The sequence below is a fragment of the Apteryx rowi genome, unplaced genomic scaffold, assembly GCF_003343035.1.
Source record: "Apteryx rowi isolate R43461 unplaced genomic scaffold, aptRow1 scaffold_34, whole genome shotgun sequence".
Taxonomy (NCBI): domain Eukaryota; kingdom Metazoa; phylum Chordata; class Aves; order Apterygiformes; family Apterygidae; genus Apteryx; species Apteryx rowi.
In genome coordinates, this window is record NW_020449863.1 from 3,766,323 (window position 1) to 3,787,130 (window position 20,808).

The window sequence follows — 20,808 nt, forward strand, 5'->3', positions numbered from 1 at the left end:
CGCAGCGGGGAGCGAGGCGCCCTGCGCGGAGCCCCCGCGTAAGTACTTTCTGACGTGCGCCGTGCACTGACTTCGCTAAGAAAAAAAAACACCCAAACTCGTACTACAAACGAGCGAAAAGATTTGGCCCTTATGATCCAGCAGGGAAATCGCTTCCCTTAAGATGCCTCTGCAAGTCACCTGCGTCTTTTGTTGCAAGCAGCACGAGTTGCAGCCACCGCCTGGGAAATGCGAACCAGCACCCGCGGGACGGCCCTCCCGCCCGGCTGYCTGTTCCCGCTGAGCAGGGCCGGGAGCGCGGGAAAGGGGAAGAGGCGCTGAAGCGCCTGGCAGTGAAATGGGACGCCTCTTCCTCCCTCCCCACCGAAAATAAACTTTTGCCACGTAATTGGTTTCAAACAAAGCTTAGGTCCTTGCTGCTCCGGTGCGACTGGCGGGACGGTGGTTTGCAGCAGGCAGCGTGCGCGGCTGCTGAGGTGTGACTTTCCAGCACTTGGGGCTTCCACCCCCCCTTGTTTTTTGGGAGAGTTGGGTTTTTTGAGCGGGAGGGGGGGAGTTGGGCAGCAAACAGGCGCGGAGGCACTAACCCTCCCCGGCCGGCTGCACGCACGGCTCCCCCCCACGCGCGGCCCCCCCACGCGCGCCCCCGCCGCGGCGGCCCTGCGCGGCCGCGCTGCCCCCGCGCCGATAAGGCTGCGCAAACACGACGTGGGAACGGTGGCGAGGGCAGCAGTTTTGCACCTCCCGTGCCCGCGTTTGCCCAGCGCCGGGACAAATGGAAGGGGAAAACGGACGGGCGCGCCAAGTTTTATGGCTGCAGAGCCAGCAGAGGCGTTTGATCGTCTCCAGTTTCTGGGCCGGGATGTCAAGCGCTGGAAATCCAAGGGTGCAGAGCTGACCACGTCAGCAGGAAACTTGCACTTTGAAAGCGCATTTGCAGAGGAAAGCAACTTCAATGGGGTTTTATTAGAACATTTTGCGTTGGGGTTTCACACTAGGGTTTTTTTTTTTCTCTCTCTTTCCCTCTCGTAGCGCAGCTCACGCTCCCATTTGGCTCCTTCTCCTCGTCCCCGGGAGAACCCGCCCGGCCCCGCCGCCGCGGGTGCAGCACGGCAGCCTGCAGCCTCAGTGCTGAGCGTGGAAATAAAAACCCGAAAAGGGCACGAGGGGGACGAAGAGCCCAAGCCTCATTTCTCTCCGTGTCCCGGCACCGCGCTTAGGCGCGTTTCAGAGCGGCTTGGGGCCGGCGCCGCTGCCGGCTGCGCCGCGTTGGAAGCAACGTGCCGACACCTCGCCCCGAAGCGGGTGTTTGGGGAGAGGCCTCCCCCTAGCGCCCCAAACCCGCAACGGCAGCCCCGTGCGGAGAGAAGCGCTTTGGGTTCAGAGGAGTTTCCAAAACAACATGTGAATTCCTCCTTTCCCTCCTCCAGCCCCGTGGAAACGCTACAGTTACTTACCGATAACAACGCACTTTCTCAAACAGGAAACGAGCGGAAAGCGTGATTAACATTAAGTGCATGTACGTGCATCTTTTTCATAACCTCCTCCTCGGCCCACTTTGATTTGCTTGAGTACTGCTCTGAGATCAAACTTTTCCTCCTCCCAGATATCTCTGTGAGACCTGAGACCATCACCTTCAGCGCAGATCCTACCCTCTGAGTTAACAGTCTAAGTAAACAGTTTATGATAATCATGCAAGGAGCAATGTGTAATCACCATTTGCAGAAACACTTGGATAAATTGACTTTGATCAAACACATTACAGATAAGTACCCCGGTATAAGATTTTGCTAACCCTCTTCTACAATTTCTGTTTAAGGTTTAAAGGTTCCTGATTGAGTAGTTATACAGTAACTGAAGTCACCAGCAGTGAGGGGCGAAATGTACGTACGCTAATATAAATTTATTTGCTCTCTATAAACTAAGGAGGGATTACATAGCTTTCAGTTGCATGCTAAAAACATGATAAGGAAGACTGAATGTTCAAGTTTCTTGGTTTACCAATTAACCAAGTCTTCAAGGCTTCACAAAGTTACTCAAGTTTTATGATCACTGTGGATCTACTACAATGCTGATCCATGTCTGCATTTGATGATATTTAATATATACATTTTAAATTCTATACAATAAAAAAATGCCAATAATAATAGACAGTCTTATGCTAACCATTGAAACAACCAAGGTCACACAGCTGCACCATCATTTTGGTACTATATGAAGTTGTACTGTAACAATTGTTGTTACACACGTTTAAAAATTTTTGAAAAGGTGTGGTAAACTGGCAGCTGCTAACTGTACAGTTCTTGACTATTCTTAAAAGTGGCTTTCAGACATAATCTGTGCTATTTTTTCCCCAGGACATCAAAACAGATGCAAACAAAGTAATTTTTAGACTAAATCACAATATGGCTTATTAAATTGCATAAAATAACTTCAATGAAACATCTTTCCAAATTCTAACATTTTCACCTACTAAAGTCGCATGTTTATTGTAAATTATTTATACAAGTAATTTTGAATCTCTGAAATTTATAGAAAGTATTTCAGTTGTTGTTCATAACTTTTGTGTACTTGTGACTTAGTCTCGCAGTTTTCAAATATTCATTAAGCCTAATTTAGAAGCCCAACTTGGCTTATAGTAGACACTAATTTTAACTCAAGAATTAACAAGGAAGCAGATAAACTACAAAATTTCAGGTAATATTATCAGAATAGGACTGTAACTTTACATTGAAAATTAAGCTATAAATTGCGAAGAAAAATGTGAGTTTTGACAGTATCGTGTAAAGCTGTGTTGTACTGCCACCTAATGGATACAAGCAGCCCTACAAAGAAACTACCATGCTGATTGCAGCAGACCTTTTGTTGCATTATCGACCATGTGATACGTACGTGTTAACTATATCGTCATTAAGATTTACAATTAAACTGTATTAATACACAGTTATGCGTGATAAAACTGAAATTAAACAAACATTTATTGGACATAACTCTCTACCTTTCCAAGGAGACTAAAATAACAATATATATTAACTTGCATCTTCTGTTTTGGCTATGACAAGCTATGATAGAACCAAATGTAAAGTCATAATCCTTGACTAAAAGAACATAATACATCCTTTTAAAATAAATATTTATTTTCGATATCACATTTTCATATTGGAACTACATTTCAGTTCTCAGAAAAACAAATTTATAAAGCACAAACCTTTTTGCATTCAGACAATGAAACTGTTGGGCACTAAAGGAATTTGAGGCAGCTTTTACCTGAGAGCTTTTTACAAAGTATCCATTCAGAATCTCAGGAAAGGGAGAGCAGTAGCACAGTAACACTTGTACATTTCCAGTGGCCTAATTCTGTKGCCTTTCATCTTTTGACTAGGAACTGCGTGGAGAGCAAGATGTTTTGAAAGTAAGGATGAAACTATTTTGTTCTAAATGGAACAGCTGCTTTGTTCAGAACACAATGGTCTTCATTTGAGAGCTACTTCATTAAAATAGTTACTTGATTTACAGGAAAAAACAGGCATGGACAAGTGTAAATAATGCTGTTTCCATCTGCAAAACAAGGTTACTACCGGAGTGAGGACCATTGCCTTCCTCCAGAGAAGAATGCGGTAGAATTTAAAAGGTAGGATAAAATTTGTAAAAGGGCAAAGAAAGAAGCCAAGCTATTTTTTTTCTTTTCTTTTGGTAACAAAAATAAAACTTACCCTATTCACTTAATAATTATTCTTCTACATATTGAAAGGAGACAACAAAATTAAGTGTATCAGAGTATTAAAATACAGGAGGTAAAATATGGGACAAAATGTAACAGAACTACAGGTGGCCTGCACCTGGATGAATGGAAAATATTAAGTTTAGCTGCTTTGCTTCCTACAGTAGCTGCAGTAAACCATGCTCATCTGAATGAAATTAGCAAATGCATTTAAAAGGAACAGTCTCCCACACCATATCTGACAAGAAAGAAAAAGATCAGTGGACTCATATATGGAAAATGTATTTTTAGCATGTACTACTGAATAGTTTGTTGCAGGTTTACTGGAGTCATTAGAGCAATCCCTCATTCCTTAAGCATCCTCAGAATTCAGTCCCCCACCATGTGCAGCTCCCTGTGGATGAGCTTTTAGTCATTTACTTTTCCAGATTTTTGTTTTTGCAAATATCATCAGACTTAAGCAAATGTAATATTTTAAGGCAGATGGATATTCTTTCATTTTGAATAGCCAATCTTGTGAACTCTACAGTTTTGGAAAATTCTGGAGTTGGAGGTAGCATTCTAAGAAGGTGTGCAACAAGCTGGGCTTGTTCCAATACTGTTCTTGATAGCTGGTGAAGTTCTACTTGATCTGCTGAAGTTAGATGAGTCATTGATATAAGCTGTAAAAGATGTTTACTAAGTTGTTTGACATTAGTCAGCTTCTCTGCCCAAAAGTTCACTTCCCCTTTATCAAACAGGTAATCATCTTCTTCCTTAACCAAAACAAGAACAACAGTGATTAGAAAGTGACTTGTGGTCTTAATAATAATGAGAAAATTGTAAAGTACATGAAATAACATGTTATAGAGAAATAATCAAAATAGAAAATGTTATGTGAACAGTTTCTTTCTACTGAAAAAGTAAAAATTCATATGCATCATTTTTCAAAGGTTTAGAAAAACACAATATGAAGTTTCCTACTATGCCAATGAAATTTGCCTTCAAAAATCATGCATTTATGCTATAACTCTTGGGAAACAGTGGAAGCAACTAGTGGTCCTAATCTTTAACATGTGCTTGCTCTCCACTGTGAAATTGTCTTATATTACACAGAGATCTTTGTAACCAGTATGATAATTTGCTATATCATGGAGCTCTTTGAGTGGATTAAATGAAACGGGAAAATTATATCAGTCAGTGATACATCAAAAGGGCACACCTAAACCACAGGCTTAAGAAAAGTTTCATAATATATTACATGGGTCATATCAATTGTCAACAAACTTCTCGAAGATGTAGCTCTTTCTGCTACGTCCGGTTTACTTTCTAGCATTATATTGCTTTTTGCAGTCTTTTCAARGCCAAGATAGCACAGTGGTATAGACAGTATTGGGTTTACAGGCCCACCATGGTAAAGTATGCTTTATGCAACTAGTCCTTCTGAAGACAATGACTTATGAAAGCAAGGCTTTTTCATGTGCTGTACAGTAGTAGTCATATCGAAGACAGCACAAAGTTACCAAATACTTAAATGAAGTTTCTGGAAAAGCAAGCAGTTGGGAGAACACTGTTCTTGAATGTCAGATGTGCCTGGCATTCACGACAACAGTTTAAATTCAAGGCAAGCAATCATCTGCAATAATATTGAGGGCAATTAGTTACAACCTTGAAATGCTTCAGTCAACAATGATTTGTTAAGTAACTCTTATTTCAGTGTTTGTTGGTTTTTTTCAAATTTTAATGCTGGCATTGCCAGGCCGCAGAGATCAGACTCTATTTATTTATTCTTAATACACTACTGTCCATGTGAATTTTTATTTTAAATTGGAATACAGTTAATACTGGAGTAATGATCTTCTGGAACAGCTTAATCAGATTAGATATTTCATTCTCTTCCTAACACAGGAGGGCAGAAATATAGCAACTCCTACATGAGAAAACAACTGGTTGTTTAAATTACCAGAGCTGAAGTCTCCACATCTCTTTTTAGCTCATTGTCTCCCAGCAGCCATTCCAGCAAGATTGGTATCCCAGCATGGATTTCCCCCCACAGCTGAAGCAGCTCACACAGTATGCCAAATGCTAAATCCAAGGCCATTGGAGCATTCACTATCCTGAATGCAAACTCTGTTGAGAGAAAATATGAGTAACAATGTATACAGCAAGACTGGAAAAAAAAGTCAGCACAAAAATTGTGTCTTGAATACAAGTGCTGAATTTACACAAACACATTTAAAATGATGAATTATACTGCAAGTAAGTTAGTTGGATGACTGTTTATTTCTAAGCCACTTGGGGTCCTTTTTCAATTCCGAAATAATACGTGAAGCAACTGAAACACTGATACTTAATATTTTCTCTWGTGCATGTAGTGATATTCATTCATGTGGATTCAGGTATACAAAAATGTCTGTTTAAGACATCTTCAGAGGCAGTTCGACACTATTACCTAGTAACTATGCAAAGTTGCAGCTATGCCTTAAATTTGATTTGATGATACATTGGATGTCAAAACCTACAGCATACTATATGCTGTTAAAGTGCTGGGATATAAAATAAATCATGATTTATTTTGTGCAGAATCTCTTTATATATATAGAAAGATACACATATTCGCATACATACGTAAAGAGAGATCAAGCACACAACAGGCTTAGAGATGTAAAAGAAGAAAAGGCAGAGACTGCTTACAATATCATCACTGAGTTATATTTAAACAGTTTTTGCTATTGGCTGCTACAGTATTTCCCTAGGGAATAAAGAAATGGACAACTCATGCCAGAWCTGTACACAAAGCCATCATCTACACCATATTTCTTCCCTAAACTTCCCCACTGCTCTTATTTGTGCAGATGTTTTAACTATGTGGTTCCTAGGCCTGCTCTCAATAGTGGAATACATAAAAGTACCAGAAGCTTTGTTTGCATTAGAAATCCAACAACTGCAATTATAGATACAAGCTTCACCAATAGTAGCACTAGTTTTGTTTTGTTTTTGTTTTTAATGCGGATGAAGGTAGAGGGCAGGAAGAGGAAAGCCAGCTAACAAACCCTGGTAAAATCCCCAGCACTGCAAAATGTTACTCGGGACTAGAAAACAAACATGTTACTTCCCACTGCTGTCTTTCTGAGGTTAAAGTTAGCAGTTGCTTCAAGGAAGATGATTATAGATCCAACTGCATACAAGATGTCCACCATTTTCTGGGGTCTTTTTTTTTTTTTTTTTTTTGGTTTGAACTCATTAAGTGGGAATGTGCTTATTCTAAACTCGTGGCTGAGACGACTGGACTACTGAGAAAGGCTCTGAAATTGGGGCCTCTCAATTCTGTTATTATGTGGACACAACAAACACTGAGAAAGCATGGCAAAAATAAGTAAAGCCGAGGTTCTACTAGGATGGAATGTGCTTGATAGTAGTTTGAATAAAAAGTGGTTTTGTGGTCATGTAACGCAGCAATCTTGTAGGGAATCCTTGTGTCACAACAAAGTAAATGGTAAGAATTTTTTTTCAAAGAAAAGAAGAGAAAAAGTTACAGAAATAACATATAAAGGAGATCTAATACACAGGAAAAGCATGAAGACACTGAACACAGTACTGGCCCAAAAGATATAGACCAACATTATGTGAACTGTAGACATCAAGTGACTGATCAACCACCCAGCCACATCATTTCTGATGTTGAAACCAGAGACACATTATTTTGATAATGCTGAAACTTAGGCTTCGGAAATCTGGAGACAAGCCTATCTTTGGTTTTGTGCTATAAAGAAGCTAGCACAATGGCCTCGTGGTACCTGGGGTTTTGACACAGATTCAACAGATTAAACTCTGGCAGTTGAAGAAATTTTTGCTTCCATCTGCCCATCGCATCCCGCTACTGCAGGGTGCCAGGAACGGCTGTATGGTTTGTGAACCACTTCCTCAGCAGCCATTATTTACAGAGAGTGCACTGAAGTTAACCGACTTTGATATGAGTTCACACAAATATTTGATGCTAAATAGTTCCAGAATTGATTTGGGGACTGTAATTGCCACAAGGACAACAAAAAGATAGAACAAGTAGCCAAAGAAAGTATATCAACTCCCTAAGCTTTTGAGCGCTAATGTAATACAGATAAGTAACAGCAAGCAATGTTACATACATACCCACAACTTAATAGGTATAAAATGCTTTCATTTTATTGCTTTGATGACCCTTAACTCTAGAAGTAACAGTAATAGATGCTGTAAATATGTAAAGAATCTTTTAAGATGCCCATAAAGGGGGTATGTCTTCTAAAAATAAATATACAACTTCACTGAGGTATTAACTGTTTGCAAGAACCGCTTCTTATACCATAGTTTGTCTGCAAAACATGACTGATTTTCAATTAGCCACATATTATGCATTACTTGATACTGTGTTCATGACTCATGCTACGATTTCAGACAGTGGTTTGAGCAAGCTGGAAGTTCACCACCGCCAAAAAGGGCAGGTGGTTCGCCCCCACCTGCTCTAGCCATGTGCTCCTGGTACTTGCCTTGAGCCAGCTCAGGTACTCCGCTGATCACATGCTGCACTAACACTCAAAATAGCAGAATATGAACTTGACATACAGCTAAGTGTGTGGGTGGTTCTGCTGGGTTAGCAAACTGAATCGGTTACCCTGAAGTCAGAATTGGTACAACTGGGAGTTGGGGAAGGGAAGGGAACGGAAGGGAACGGAAGGGAACGGAAGGGAACGGAAGGGAAGATCACACATCAGTGGGATGAAGGAGCATAGAAAGAAAAAAGCGAAATGGAGAGCAAGACCTCCCCTTTCAGTGAACTGTTAGATCAGGTCAGCTGTGATCTGAAACTTCACCATCAGAAACATGTAAATGAAATACTAATAGAGATGATTCAAATGGTTATTAATAGCTTTTCAGAATGTAAGTAACTATTCGTTTTAAGTAACTGTATGAAAAGAAACTTGAACGACAGATTTCTAGAAGCCACTCACAGCTGATTACTACCATGGGGACTAAAATTGCAAAAATYAAACCTGAAGAGCCAGCTATTACCAAACATTGGAAAACATAATAGTGCTCCTACCAGGACAGTTCTACAGACTATCAAAATAGTGCTAAAATTATCACATATCAGTTTTTAAAACTCTAGAACATAAATATGTTCCAACATGCGCAAACTTCATGAGCAAGATAAGCATCTTTGTAAATAAGCCATTATAGAGGCTGAAATACATAAAATTCTCTATGCCTTAAGCAAGTAGTTACACATGGAAGAATTAATACTCCTTGAAATGAAAAACAGAAGATAAAAATCAGGTACTACATGTTTTTTTCATTTCAGGAAGTGAATTTTCATAAAGGGAAAAAGGTTAAGTACTGCACTGTTTTAGTCATCTTTTTTAATCCACCCACATAAAAATTAGACCTCCCACATAAACATTCATATACTCCAAAAGCTTTGATCATGCCAGATGTAAATATTTCTTCTAGTAGCCTGTTATGTGTCCTCAAACTATACAATTGTTCTCTGTTAAAGCCTCAGCTATATTATAGAAACCTAAAGGATGTATTAAAAGTATACACACAGATGACTGTAAGCACCAACCAAGAAAAAATACAAGCAAAACAGAAAAGCAGAACATAAAGGGAATAAAATGGAATTCCTTGCCTACCAAACCTTTTTATAATTTTTTTTTTAACTGGAAATTGTCAAATAATAAGTTAATTTTAGACTGAAGAGTAATGCAATTTGTATAAATGTGTACTATGTTCAGAACAAGCATAGAACTGCTACAGGGAAGCTTAATATAACAGTCCTGAGAGAAAGCCTTTCAAAGAACAGTGTACCAACAGCAAGTATGTTTTCAAGGAAAACATAAAGGATAAACTCTCCAAATGAAATTACTTCGGTATTTTCAGTAGACCAGGTAAATTCTAATTTGATAAAATCTTGTTTATTTTTTGCACAAAGTGCTGTCTACCTAGGTAGGAACAGTACCACATCAGTATCAATACAATACCTTGTAACACCCTGTAAAATAAGGTAGTATTATTCTTACTTCAGAGACAAGTATGGATATTTAAATCAACAAAGTTCACTAAATGATTGCTGGGCAAAACTGGAGATTAATCCCAGATTTTCTGTTATATCATCTTAACAAGATGATAAATATCAAAGAGAGGTCAGGTTCCCATCCAAATGGTGGCAGATCCAGCACTGTAGTCACTAATACCTGTGACATTAGATTTGCAAATAGAAAATCTCACCTATTGAATCACTAATCACTTTTTGTAGTGCTGAAGGTGGTCTTTCTGGTTTTAATTAGTAATCAAGTTTACCCCAATTCTTAGCATATAAAATATAAGAGAACTGAGTGAGCTATTGCTGCAGATATATTTTTATTTAAAATATAGTGTTCATGTATACACAGCCTTCACAAAACATAAGAAGTCCTCAAATGAAAAAAAAATCCCATGGCCCAGCCTAAGAGTTACATAAGCTGCTCAATAAAGTGAGGTTAGAAACCAAATTTCTTATGTTGAAATAACCTGCTTATATGTTATAAGCTGAGTTTGAGAGGAATTGTGCAACTCTAGCAATACAAGACATAGGTGTCTYGCTTCCAGAAAAACAATGGGACAGAAGAGAGGCAGTAGCAGTAAATAAAAAACAAAGCCGTGTTCATACCTACTTAATCTCCACAACTGCCATTTCAGTATTACTATCCTTCTGGACTTAAAGATTAAGAAAGAAGAACAACTGAGAAGTAAAATGCAAAGAAAGAAAATGCAAAAAGGGTAATTTGTTTCCAGATAGTTGATATATGACTATTTTAAAGGGTGCTTGTTCATTGCACTGTGTCAGTTTAAATTAAGTTACAAAAAAAAAAAAAAAAAAAAAATCAGAATTTCCACTTTTTAAAATGACCATTTATGAAAAATCCAATATACAAGCAGATTCTTTTTTTACAGTGTTTCATAAAATCAAAGGCGATTAGATCATTTCTATCCTCTGGAGAAGTATCATTCTCTAGATGACGTACAACTGCTTCATCTGTTTTCCATTTTCCTGCCTCACTCTGTTTTATAGCCATGCTTTTTCAGGATGACTTTAAAAAGAGGCCCTTCCTGACATCATGCAACACAATGTCAAAACACAACACTATTACAAAACAAACCAATCAAAACTAATTCCRTAATAGTTGCAGTCTCCAAGTATAGTGGCAGTAACGTTGCTCCCAGATTTGACTTTGATCGTAACGTTGTTCCCAGCTTTGATTATAAACAGATCTGAGTTAGTAACAGTTCTGATTATGAAGGAAACTTACAGCTCAGGACTGAACATAAAATTACTTTAAAGTTCCTTCTTGAACTAAAAAGCATATGCATATTATTATCATTTCAATCCCATTTTTAGAATGTGGACAAAACATTTTCCAGCTCAGTCACTAGAATTTTTTTATATATAAGCTTTTCCCATACAAGCCATGCCTCCTTTACACAAAGGGTTTTATTACAAAACAACCACAGCTAACAGATATTTCACAGGAAATGAACATTTGGACTTTACCACTTACATTACTGTTTTTTCAAAACCTCCCCCCTCAAAAGCCATCTTGTTTAATTTAAACAGCAGAAAACCAATAGTCTCTAAATAATCCCACAGAACTCGTGGTTTTCCTTTTGAAACAGTAAAAATTAATATTATTCAGCTAATTGTTGAAAAAGTTGCCAATGAYGATATGAATGTTTAACTCAAATTACCATATTAGAAAAACGAACATGTACACTGACAGTTTCAAAATTAATATCACTAGAATTAAATATATGACTAATAATATTATTATTGGCATGCTCCAGTTAAGGAACCTTTTGCTTAGCACATATTATCAAATGTGCATGAGGTGTGTTACAGCCATGCTGGGGGAACACAGGAGATCAATTAATCTCTGTATCGTATGTGGGATTTTAGAATAGTATATGGAGAATGGTGGTGAAAGATTTGTTATTTAAGTGGTAGTGGAACAAGAAAAGGGTGTGTGATCAATACAGAAAACTGTAAACAAAATTCTTCTCCCCACAATACTTTAAAACCAATATAATTTGGGGAAGAACACTCAAATATGTAAAAATTGTTTTTAAAGCAGTAATAAAAGACAGGCTTTCATTCATTCCTATGGAGTCATAGCCACTACCATCACAGCTTCCATAAGGAGCCTATCATGATCTCTRAGCTGCTGTCCTGTTCATTGACTTGTAATTAAACAGGTGATTTGTAAATACATTTATTAGCACTTTGAGACTTCCAGGGCTGAGCACATACAATTATCTTTTAAATATTCTTCCTCAATTTTCAAAAATATAGTAAGTCACAACCTTTACATAACAGTGTCACTGTGTAGTTAATATAGCTAAATGAAGCACTGTCAGTAAATAATCAGCAGCCAGTCTTTGATGGATAAGCTGATTCTAATACAGTCCATTCACTTTCAATTTTAATTAGTGGCATTGTATTCTACAAAGCAAAGAGTTTCTTCATCCATTTGATGATCTAACATTGTATAAGAGCACTGAGAACAACTTTTAAGGTGTTGAAGTAAATTTAGGAATGTGAAGTAAAAAGTCACAGTGATTATACATTCTTGTATAATGTAATTCTCAAAAAAGGAAGAAGTAATATAAAGTTTCTCAGGCAAAAGCCACTGATTTTAACAAGTACCATACATACCAATAAATCTTGCTAGAGCAATCATAAGTTTCAGTGTAGCAGTTCTCTCTCCTTTTTCTCTAATTAAAGTGATTCAAAATACTAAGTGTATGTTGGTGGAATTTTTTGCTAGAAACAAATGCAAGCATAAAAATACTATGTATTTTTACATATGAGTATTGCTGCAGCAGTAAATTTTTTGGTACTATAACCTTTGTTCTAGATTCCTGCTTGTCACAACTGGTGACAACTGCTAACCAAAATTAACTCTTTGCTTTTGAGTTATTGGAATTCAGAGTAATTTTAGAGTAATAGCAAATTTCCAAATAAATATATAAATATGTGAACTACTCAAGACCACTTAGGTTACAGTATGCTTTGATCTCATTCTATGTTTTCTCCTGGACATTAATTTACACTGTTATGTCTTATCCTTCTTCCAGCAGTTCTGCACTAAAGTGTGGCACAATGCAGAGTTGCATATTCCTGTAAGCTGTAGGTAAGCTGAGCATGTTTGAGTAGGGAAGACACTAGCTAGCTTACTATGAAATATCTGATCCAGGAATGTGTGTGACTTACTGAATTCAGGTATTTTTGAGCAGAAGACAGAAGAGCAACCTGGTAACCTGAGCAACTCAGTCTTCATGTCTGTTCTGCTACCTTATAATTAAACAGCGCTGGGAAGGGGGTGGGGGAGACAGAGAGACTGTTTTTAAATAGAGATGACTTATACTTCATTTTTATCTTCACTTCATTTTACTTCTTAAGAAGGGATATTTGAGATAAACAGACTATAAGATTATTCTTACAGAAAGTGAAATAAATCTCTTGTATAATAATTTATGTCAAAAAAGTTCATGATATATTTTCAGCTTCTTTGCTGGTTAATTCTCTAAACCCATTTTCTCATCATGTAAGAGAGCACATACTTACTTATAGTGCAAAACTCCATAGAAGCTGTTGACTGTGTGAACACTTGATGACAGAAAACCCTTGCATCAAGAAGCTTCCAATATAGTGTCCAGCTGGACAAAGGATGAATGGGAAAGACTGGCTCACAAGCAGTATTATTTCAATCTTTTTGCTGGCATATACACATGCAAATATACACAATGCCATAAAAACATCATTAGGTTTACAAATACACCCAAATGTTAGAAACTACCAGAACTAAAAATTCATTCACATTGTAAGTGCACTAGTAACAAATGACAGAGAGGATGATCTTTCTTTCCTTGTCAAGATCCAAACGCATTCCAATGCCTGCTTTCAAGTTGCTTTTGATGCAGTGTGGTATGATCTGTTGTTACACAGTTATCTGCCATTCCAATGAAAAAAAAGTCAGCCTGACTCAGCTGTGGCCTGTCTAAAGACATGCAGGTGTTGTCAGCGATCTCTTACTTGACAATTCCTCTCCAAGTCCCAGACCAGTAAAGGCCCACACTTTTTGAAAGGCTTACCCCTTACGATCATGGGGCATCTTTCAGTCTGCCACAAGGGAGAAGTTTCCACCTTCTATCAGGGCCAGGGCCCTTAAATGACCTTCTGATTCAACTAACCTCTGTAAACTGAGTAAGCCTAAAGCAGAGGCAGAAACTTCACTGCTAGGGCCTGTGCACGATCTGGCCCGTTTGCTCTACCAAGAGGTAACTCTCCAATGGACCCAGTACAAAGAGATTACAAAGCACTTAGACACCTGCAGGAGAACTGCTGCTAACAAATAAACTAGTCAGAGCTGCATTTCTCAATCCTGAATGGGAAATACCTATCTGAGAAAAATCTTTCAAGAGTGTTATCAATGCATGAAAGATCCATTTGCCCATCACAAGTGGAAGATGCACCAGTGATTTCACAGAATGAGTTGGTTTCCAGGCTCCCTTTCAGATAAATGAACTGATGCACACACATTTCTCACTCCTCTACTACCAGAAGCTTTGGTCAACGTAAAGGCTTGCTGATCCTAATTGCCCTAGCATGGCTGAGGCAATTCTAATATCAAGAGTACCCAATATTTATCCCCAAGTGATGTTCAAATTTCACCTTAAAGCAAAAAATTAATCTCACATTTTTGTTCTGCACAGCTCTTACCTCCTAGATGATTTCTGGATTTTGCAGCTTCAGTGACCCTTTATATGGGCAGTTCCACACCTCTCTGGAAATCTTCTGGACTGCTTATGTCTCTTCCTGAAATATCAAAGGCTCAGGCATTTCCAGGCAACTGTTGCCTAAATGCCTAACAGCTGGGTCAAGACATGCTAGGAAATTGCGAGCCATCAGGGCATATTCTATCACAGTCCACATGACTTGAATGGCATGTCTCTATCCCAGACATCTGCTGGGTGGCTATGACCAACTTCATCAGATGCAACACCATTTCAGAGGCCTTGACAAGCTCAGGTGGATCAGTAAGCCATAACATGGTTTGCATGAATTACTCCGAGATCTTCCTCCAAGCAGATTTACAGCAGGAGTGAGAACTGCTTAGTCTGACATATAGCATGAATATGTACACATATGCTCTTTCTTTGAATGATAAAAATTATTCAGAGTTCTTCAATGGGAAGTATAATATAGATACAAATATAGTTGTCTCATGTATATATCTGTTTTACATTTGTCTTCTCCATTTCCTTCAAAGTCCTTTGAGGAATTAGTTTTTATCTCTTCAACTGAGAAGGAACTGATAGTGCTGTGTGTGCTCTCCCCTCTGTAYTGATGTGCTGAGCATGAGGGCTCCTCGCAGGAGATAGCACAAAAGCGAAAAAATTCTTGTCTCACATATGAATGCAGATGTGAACTAGGCAACACAAAGCTGCAATTGTTGGAAGAAACCTCTCTTTTTGTTCTCTTATTTAATACATGGCTCTGAACCTTTCCTATTCCAAATATTCTAAAATATTCCAAGTATGCAAAGAAAGACAGAATGGCTAACTAACCTGTGACTCTCAGTGTCATAAATCATTATATGAAATACTTCACAAACCACTTACATATTTATGATCTCCACAGAGAGAAGAAATGGCATTTTCCATATTCTGCAGATACAGAAAGGAGGCATGAAGACAAAGATCAAAAAATCTTGATTGATTTTAGATGTCCATTCTGAGACATTATGACCTCTTTTTTCAGAGTATTCAGCATCACATACTGCTTTAATGTTCAAAATGCATTTCCCTCTGGCTTAAGCTGTATGTGCTCTGGACTCCTGCAAATCATGCCTCCAAGGTATCCAGCTAAGCACTCAGCAAACTAGTGGCCTCCTTTCCAGACTCTGGTTGAAGTGACTTGCTTACCTGCATAGAACAGCTCTGTGGGAGAGGCAGAGTAGAATGCAAATCTCAAGAGCAACACCCAATGGCTATGGCATCTCCATTTTTGAGATCCCGTCTTATTCACTAAATCACATTCAATTTCTAAAGAAGTGATGTAGTATTGTTAGAGATGAGAGTTTCCTAAATTGTATGAACCTGATTCATCCTCAGAGCAAATGTTTTGTCCATTAAATGTTAAAAGAACTTCTGAGGAAAAGAAAAATAGTAGTGACAGTATAATTAATCTCTGCTTCCTAATATATGCAGCACAGCACAGTTGAATTAAGGCTGCATTTCCTAGCTTTTGGATACTTGGCAATCTCACTAACATTCTTAATGTAGGGAAAGAGGAAAGGGAGAAGAGAGCAATGCATATGTGTAATTTTCTATGTTCTAAAAAAGAAAAAAATCTATACCTTACCCAAATAATGTGAGATTATACTGAATTTCCTGAGTCAAGAAACAGTAGAACCACTAGGATAATTACAGAGATATCTGCCACTTGAAACTAACAGAATAATAGGAAATGGTAACATCACAGATAAGAAGTATGCTGAGAGCACAGTTCCAGTGTCTTCTATCTAGTCCCAGTCATCATCCCATTATCTCAGCCTACATTTAATTATCTTGGTCAGTTAAGTCGCCTTATAACTACATAGAGTCACTCTGTCTCCCAAAAAGGGGAACTTGTTCTGCATTTATCTTCTTTGTCTCTTGTGCTTCTTCCCCACATGCTTCCCTTTTTGGACCCAGTCCAGACTCCCTCTCCCCAAGACTTTCATCAAAGATCTTTCTCCTCCTTTATATCCTCCTCTCCCACTGACAAGACCAAGCCTCCTCACCTCACCAGACTGAGAGAGGATCATCTCCTCCAGTTCCCGTCCCTTACCCTCAGTCTATAGATTTTTTTCTGATTCAGCTTTTTCCCTTCTCTAATCAGAACTGAAGGCTCATTTCTCCCCACTTTGCTGATCACTCATAGGTATTATTGAAAGCACAGGAGTTCTCATTTCACATGCCTAAACACAGCCCGGCTTAGAGCTGCCTACAGCTACAATTGCAGAGAAAGTCTTTCTGAGTCACAGTATTCCTGGAATACAGCACATTCAGTAGCCCTACTGGGAATGCATGCAAGCATTTTAGAGCAGAGAAATTTGAGCYGCTTAGTGATCACAAAAATCTTTGGAGATTTTAGCTTTTAAACTCCACTAAGTCACTAATGAATATATAGAAATGGCAACATTTTATAGTCTTCTCAGCCAAATTTGAATATATTTCACCAAAAAATTCTTGATTCAAAACATAACTATATTACAGCATTCAAAAGAAAAAGCCTTCAATTCTTTTTGTAGCCTTCATAAATACCTCAGAAAATATTTTCCCCTGACTTGGTATGTAGAATCATGTCTCCTATAATTAAAAAAATTCATTAAAATTAAAAAAAAAAAAATCTTTACAGTGTGGAAAATGTCAGTACCAACTATTAAAGATTAACACAAGTAGCTGAAAAACAGGATATTATAATGAGAAGTGTCAGACAACCCTAACAACAGACTATCAACTCTGCCTATAACAATATACAGTTCACACACAATTCATTTAATTCACGAGACAAATTATAAAGAGAGGATGGAGATAGAAAAGCAGAAGGCAATGAATTAACAGAAGTCAATGTAATGTCTGTTGAAAGGGTGAGAGAAATACAGAGAACAAAGTGGGAGGGCAGGTAGAGATGAAGGGAGCACTCCGTGTACAGAAAAGTGTAACAATTCTGGTATATTTTATCCAATCAGACTGGCAAACTATACAAATAAACAACATCAAAGAAAGTCTTGTCCCATTTTTAACAGAATAAGGAAATCAGCAGGCACGCTTTTGTGTACATGTTTCCCACCACAACTTCTGAACCAGCTGTCCAATTTCAACCAAGTCTGACAAAGCAGATATGGGAATCCAAGATATTAAGTCATGTTTCTATGAAACTAGCCAGCTGGGTAGAAAACAGACACCCTACTGCTGTCCCATGTAGCAAAAGGCTGAAACTTGAGTGGTCAGAAATGAGAAAATCCACTTACCTGCAGAACAAATCCATTGAATAAACAAGCTCCCTTCATTTCACTGCTCAAGGAACTTTTTTTTTCTTTTTAATAATGCCATATGCACACTGGCATATGTTTGCCTCTTTTGGTCTTTAACATCTTATTGTTCAATCAGCATATTTCAAGTGAGTTTGCATCAGGAAAGGTCAGATTTTACTTCACCTTGCCATGGGTGGCACTAATAGAGCCTTCGTCACTATCTGAGATTCAGGTAAAGTCCTCTAATCTGGAGAATCTACCTTACTCTGTGACAGTCACACTGTCACAGGAACAATCATGCCACAAATAAAAACATGACGCAAAACAAGACAGCTAAGAAGCAAGGGCTACCTGTACTGTTTCTAATACTTACATGAATTTGAATGCAAACCATTAATATCTGACATCCTGACCAGCACAGAATTCATTTCATATACTGTGTTACTTCACGCTGAGATCCCTTTACTTCTRAGATCTCAATACATCCCATTGTATTTGCGTTTCAAGGTCTGCGCTGACTTCATATTAGGGGAGTTTGAAGTCATTGGCTCCAAACAATCAAGCCCTCTATACTTTGGAATATAACTTGAGAGACTATTCCCCATTTCAATATTGTCTTGCCTAGCTAAACTAATTTGTGCAACACACATTGCTTTAGAAGAAGGAATTAAATATTGGGGACATCCTTTCTGAGAGATCCATGACTTGTTCATTAACACTGTTTGTTTGATCCTACCACCACCAGCCTTCAGAGAACACAGGACATTTCTGTTTTCCTGACAATTCTGAGAGAAGGTGGTGATGGGATATGAGATGTTAATATACTATTTTGCAGCATGGTGATTTACTTGAATAATTTACATTTTAAGACTTTGACTTAAAGAGAAAAGATATTATGGAATTTAATTCTTAGTTACGCTTCATAATGTCTGCACATTATATAGAGTGTTTTCAGTAAGTAGAGGAATATAAAAAATTTCCATCTTCTGATGTTTATAGCAAAAGTAAGTTAAGCTGAGCACCATATAATCTAAGCAATTATATGTTAAGTTTCATAAACCATATTAACTTCACAGGCAGGGGGTCCATAGAAGTTCGGCATGATTTGTTCAACTTCAGTCACCTATCCACTGCTAAAGTAAACTGTATGAATATGCAACATTGCCTTAAACACATTTCTATTCCATTAATACTTCTGTTTGATTCTTACAAAAAATGTTCTGTGTATTCAGAGGAAGAATTATTTCATACTAGAACAACAGAATGAAATTCAGACAGAGATCCACTCAGAACTGATTCACTCACTGACATTTGGGAAAAAAAAATCACTTTTTAGACACTTAAGTTATGGGTGTAAAAGCCTAAATGTAACAATCTACAATCCTGAAGTTCCAGTATTGCAGTCTACAGATTCTGTAATTAGGGAAAGTTACTGTTGGTTGGGTGTGAATTTATAAAAATGAGTACAGCGAGGAGAAATCTACAAAGTATGACTATGGTCTTCAACACAAACATGAAATAGCCTTGTGCTGTGTCTGTACATGAGAGAAAATGAGAAGGCAATTAACACAGTACATGAAAAAATGAATGGGTCTTATTAGTCCTGGTAATCAAATATTGTAAGTCTAACCTCCACTGTGATCAAGCCCAGTGTGTAGTTAATCAAGACCTTCACTAAAGTATTTCTGTTAACACTTTCATCTTACCAGTGGGAATTATTTAATAAAAAAAAGTGTTCCATTGCTAGCATAGCTAGGTGATCATTAACACAGCACAGACCATGCAAAGGTACAAAATTAAAAACATACGAAAGTGGCATGACACTGGTACTGTAAGCAACTGCCATAAATAACTCTGCTCTTCAAAATGATTTCAGCACAGTCTTGCTCTAACTCTAACAATCAAAAGCCCTTTACATGAAGTCAAATTCTTGAAATTTAAATTTCTAGGCTTTTATTCCCGATGATGTTTAACTTGACCTTCTTATGCATAAGAAATCAATCTGTTCAACTAAACCAGTTCTGAGTTTTTCTTGTAAGAGCTCATTTGGAACTGATTGTAGAAATAAAATGTTCAGTTTTAGACATCTTAGGTTTTAAAGTAAGAGCTCATTGTGTTCCAAAACTGTTTTAACCCCCCTCCCCACTAATTAAAACAACCAAATCAGTGGGAAGTCTATGGCTCAGGGAATTGGTAATACAATAAAAGCATCTTTCATTCTAGGTTGCTGCTTTGGCTCTGTAACAGGTAGGTAGTATCTTGGTTATTAAAAATGCTGAGTGCTGCTTGTGCGAAACAAGCTAGTGGTTTAGGTTAGTTTTGAAAGGTATTTATATTCCCTACCTCACTCCCACCCACACATACACAAATGAAATTTTGCATGCAAAAAATTTGCTTGCAGAAATGTATTATTGCCTCATTACTGGTGAACTACATCTCTGTGCAAAACAACATGACAAACACAGTTGAGTATCCTACATGACCACCTTAAAACAGGTTTGCATGGGACAAATATGTGGTGCAGGGCTCTGCTCAGGTTATCAGTTTCTTTCTTCCTGAGGTGGTAACTTCTGGTCCAGTTGGATGCAAAGGGCAGAGCAAGAGGAAATTTACACTGTTGCTACGTCTGTTCAACCACCACTTCTGAAAGACAAGATTGCTTACCAGCTACAGCTGGCAATTAGAGGTTTCCATGAAAATACATTTACTGAAAATAAATTAATGTATGTTTCACACAGCATTTGACATGCACTTCCTAATAGACCTTTTTATTTATAATATAGATGAATATTTAATTTCAAATTTCACATATTTAGCCTAAATATGAACAGTTCACAAACTAGATGTCTACAGTACTGAGTTTTGCTCATTTAGGGCTATGAAATAACAAGGATACAGAAATAATCCACTGGAAACTTGTAAAATTTAGCAAGTTTTCTTGCCCATCACATGATTTCAGCTGGTATCCCACCTTAGCCTTTATAAAGAACATTGTGTGTGTATAGCTGTATCTATCCA

At 37.9% G+C, this 20,808-nt stretch overlaps 1 protein-coding gene across 1 annotated transcript in view; it reads right to left on the reverse strand.

Moving 5' to 3' along the window:
• Positions 1-2,960: 2,960 nt before the first annotated feature.
• THADA (THADA, armadillo repeat containing) overlaps positions 2,961-20,808 on the reverse strand; it is a 167,381-nt gene continuing 149,533 nt past the window's right edge. The window contains exons 37-38 of the mRNA XM_026072344.1: positions 5,664-5,830; positions 2,961-4,476 (exon numbers count right to left, since the gene is read on the reverse strand). Of these exons, the coding sequence (XP_025928129.1) occupies positions 4,138-4,476; positions 5,664-5,830 (506 nt within the window). The 3' untranslated portion in view covers positions 2,961-4,137. The remainder of the gene's footprint in view (positions 4,477-5,663; positions 5,831-20,808) is intronic.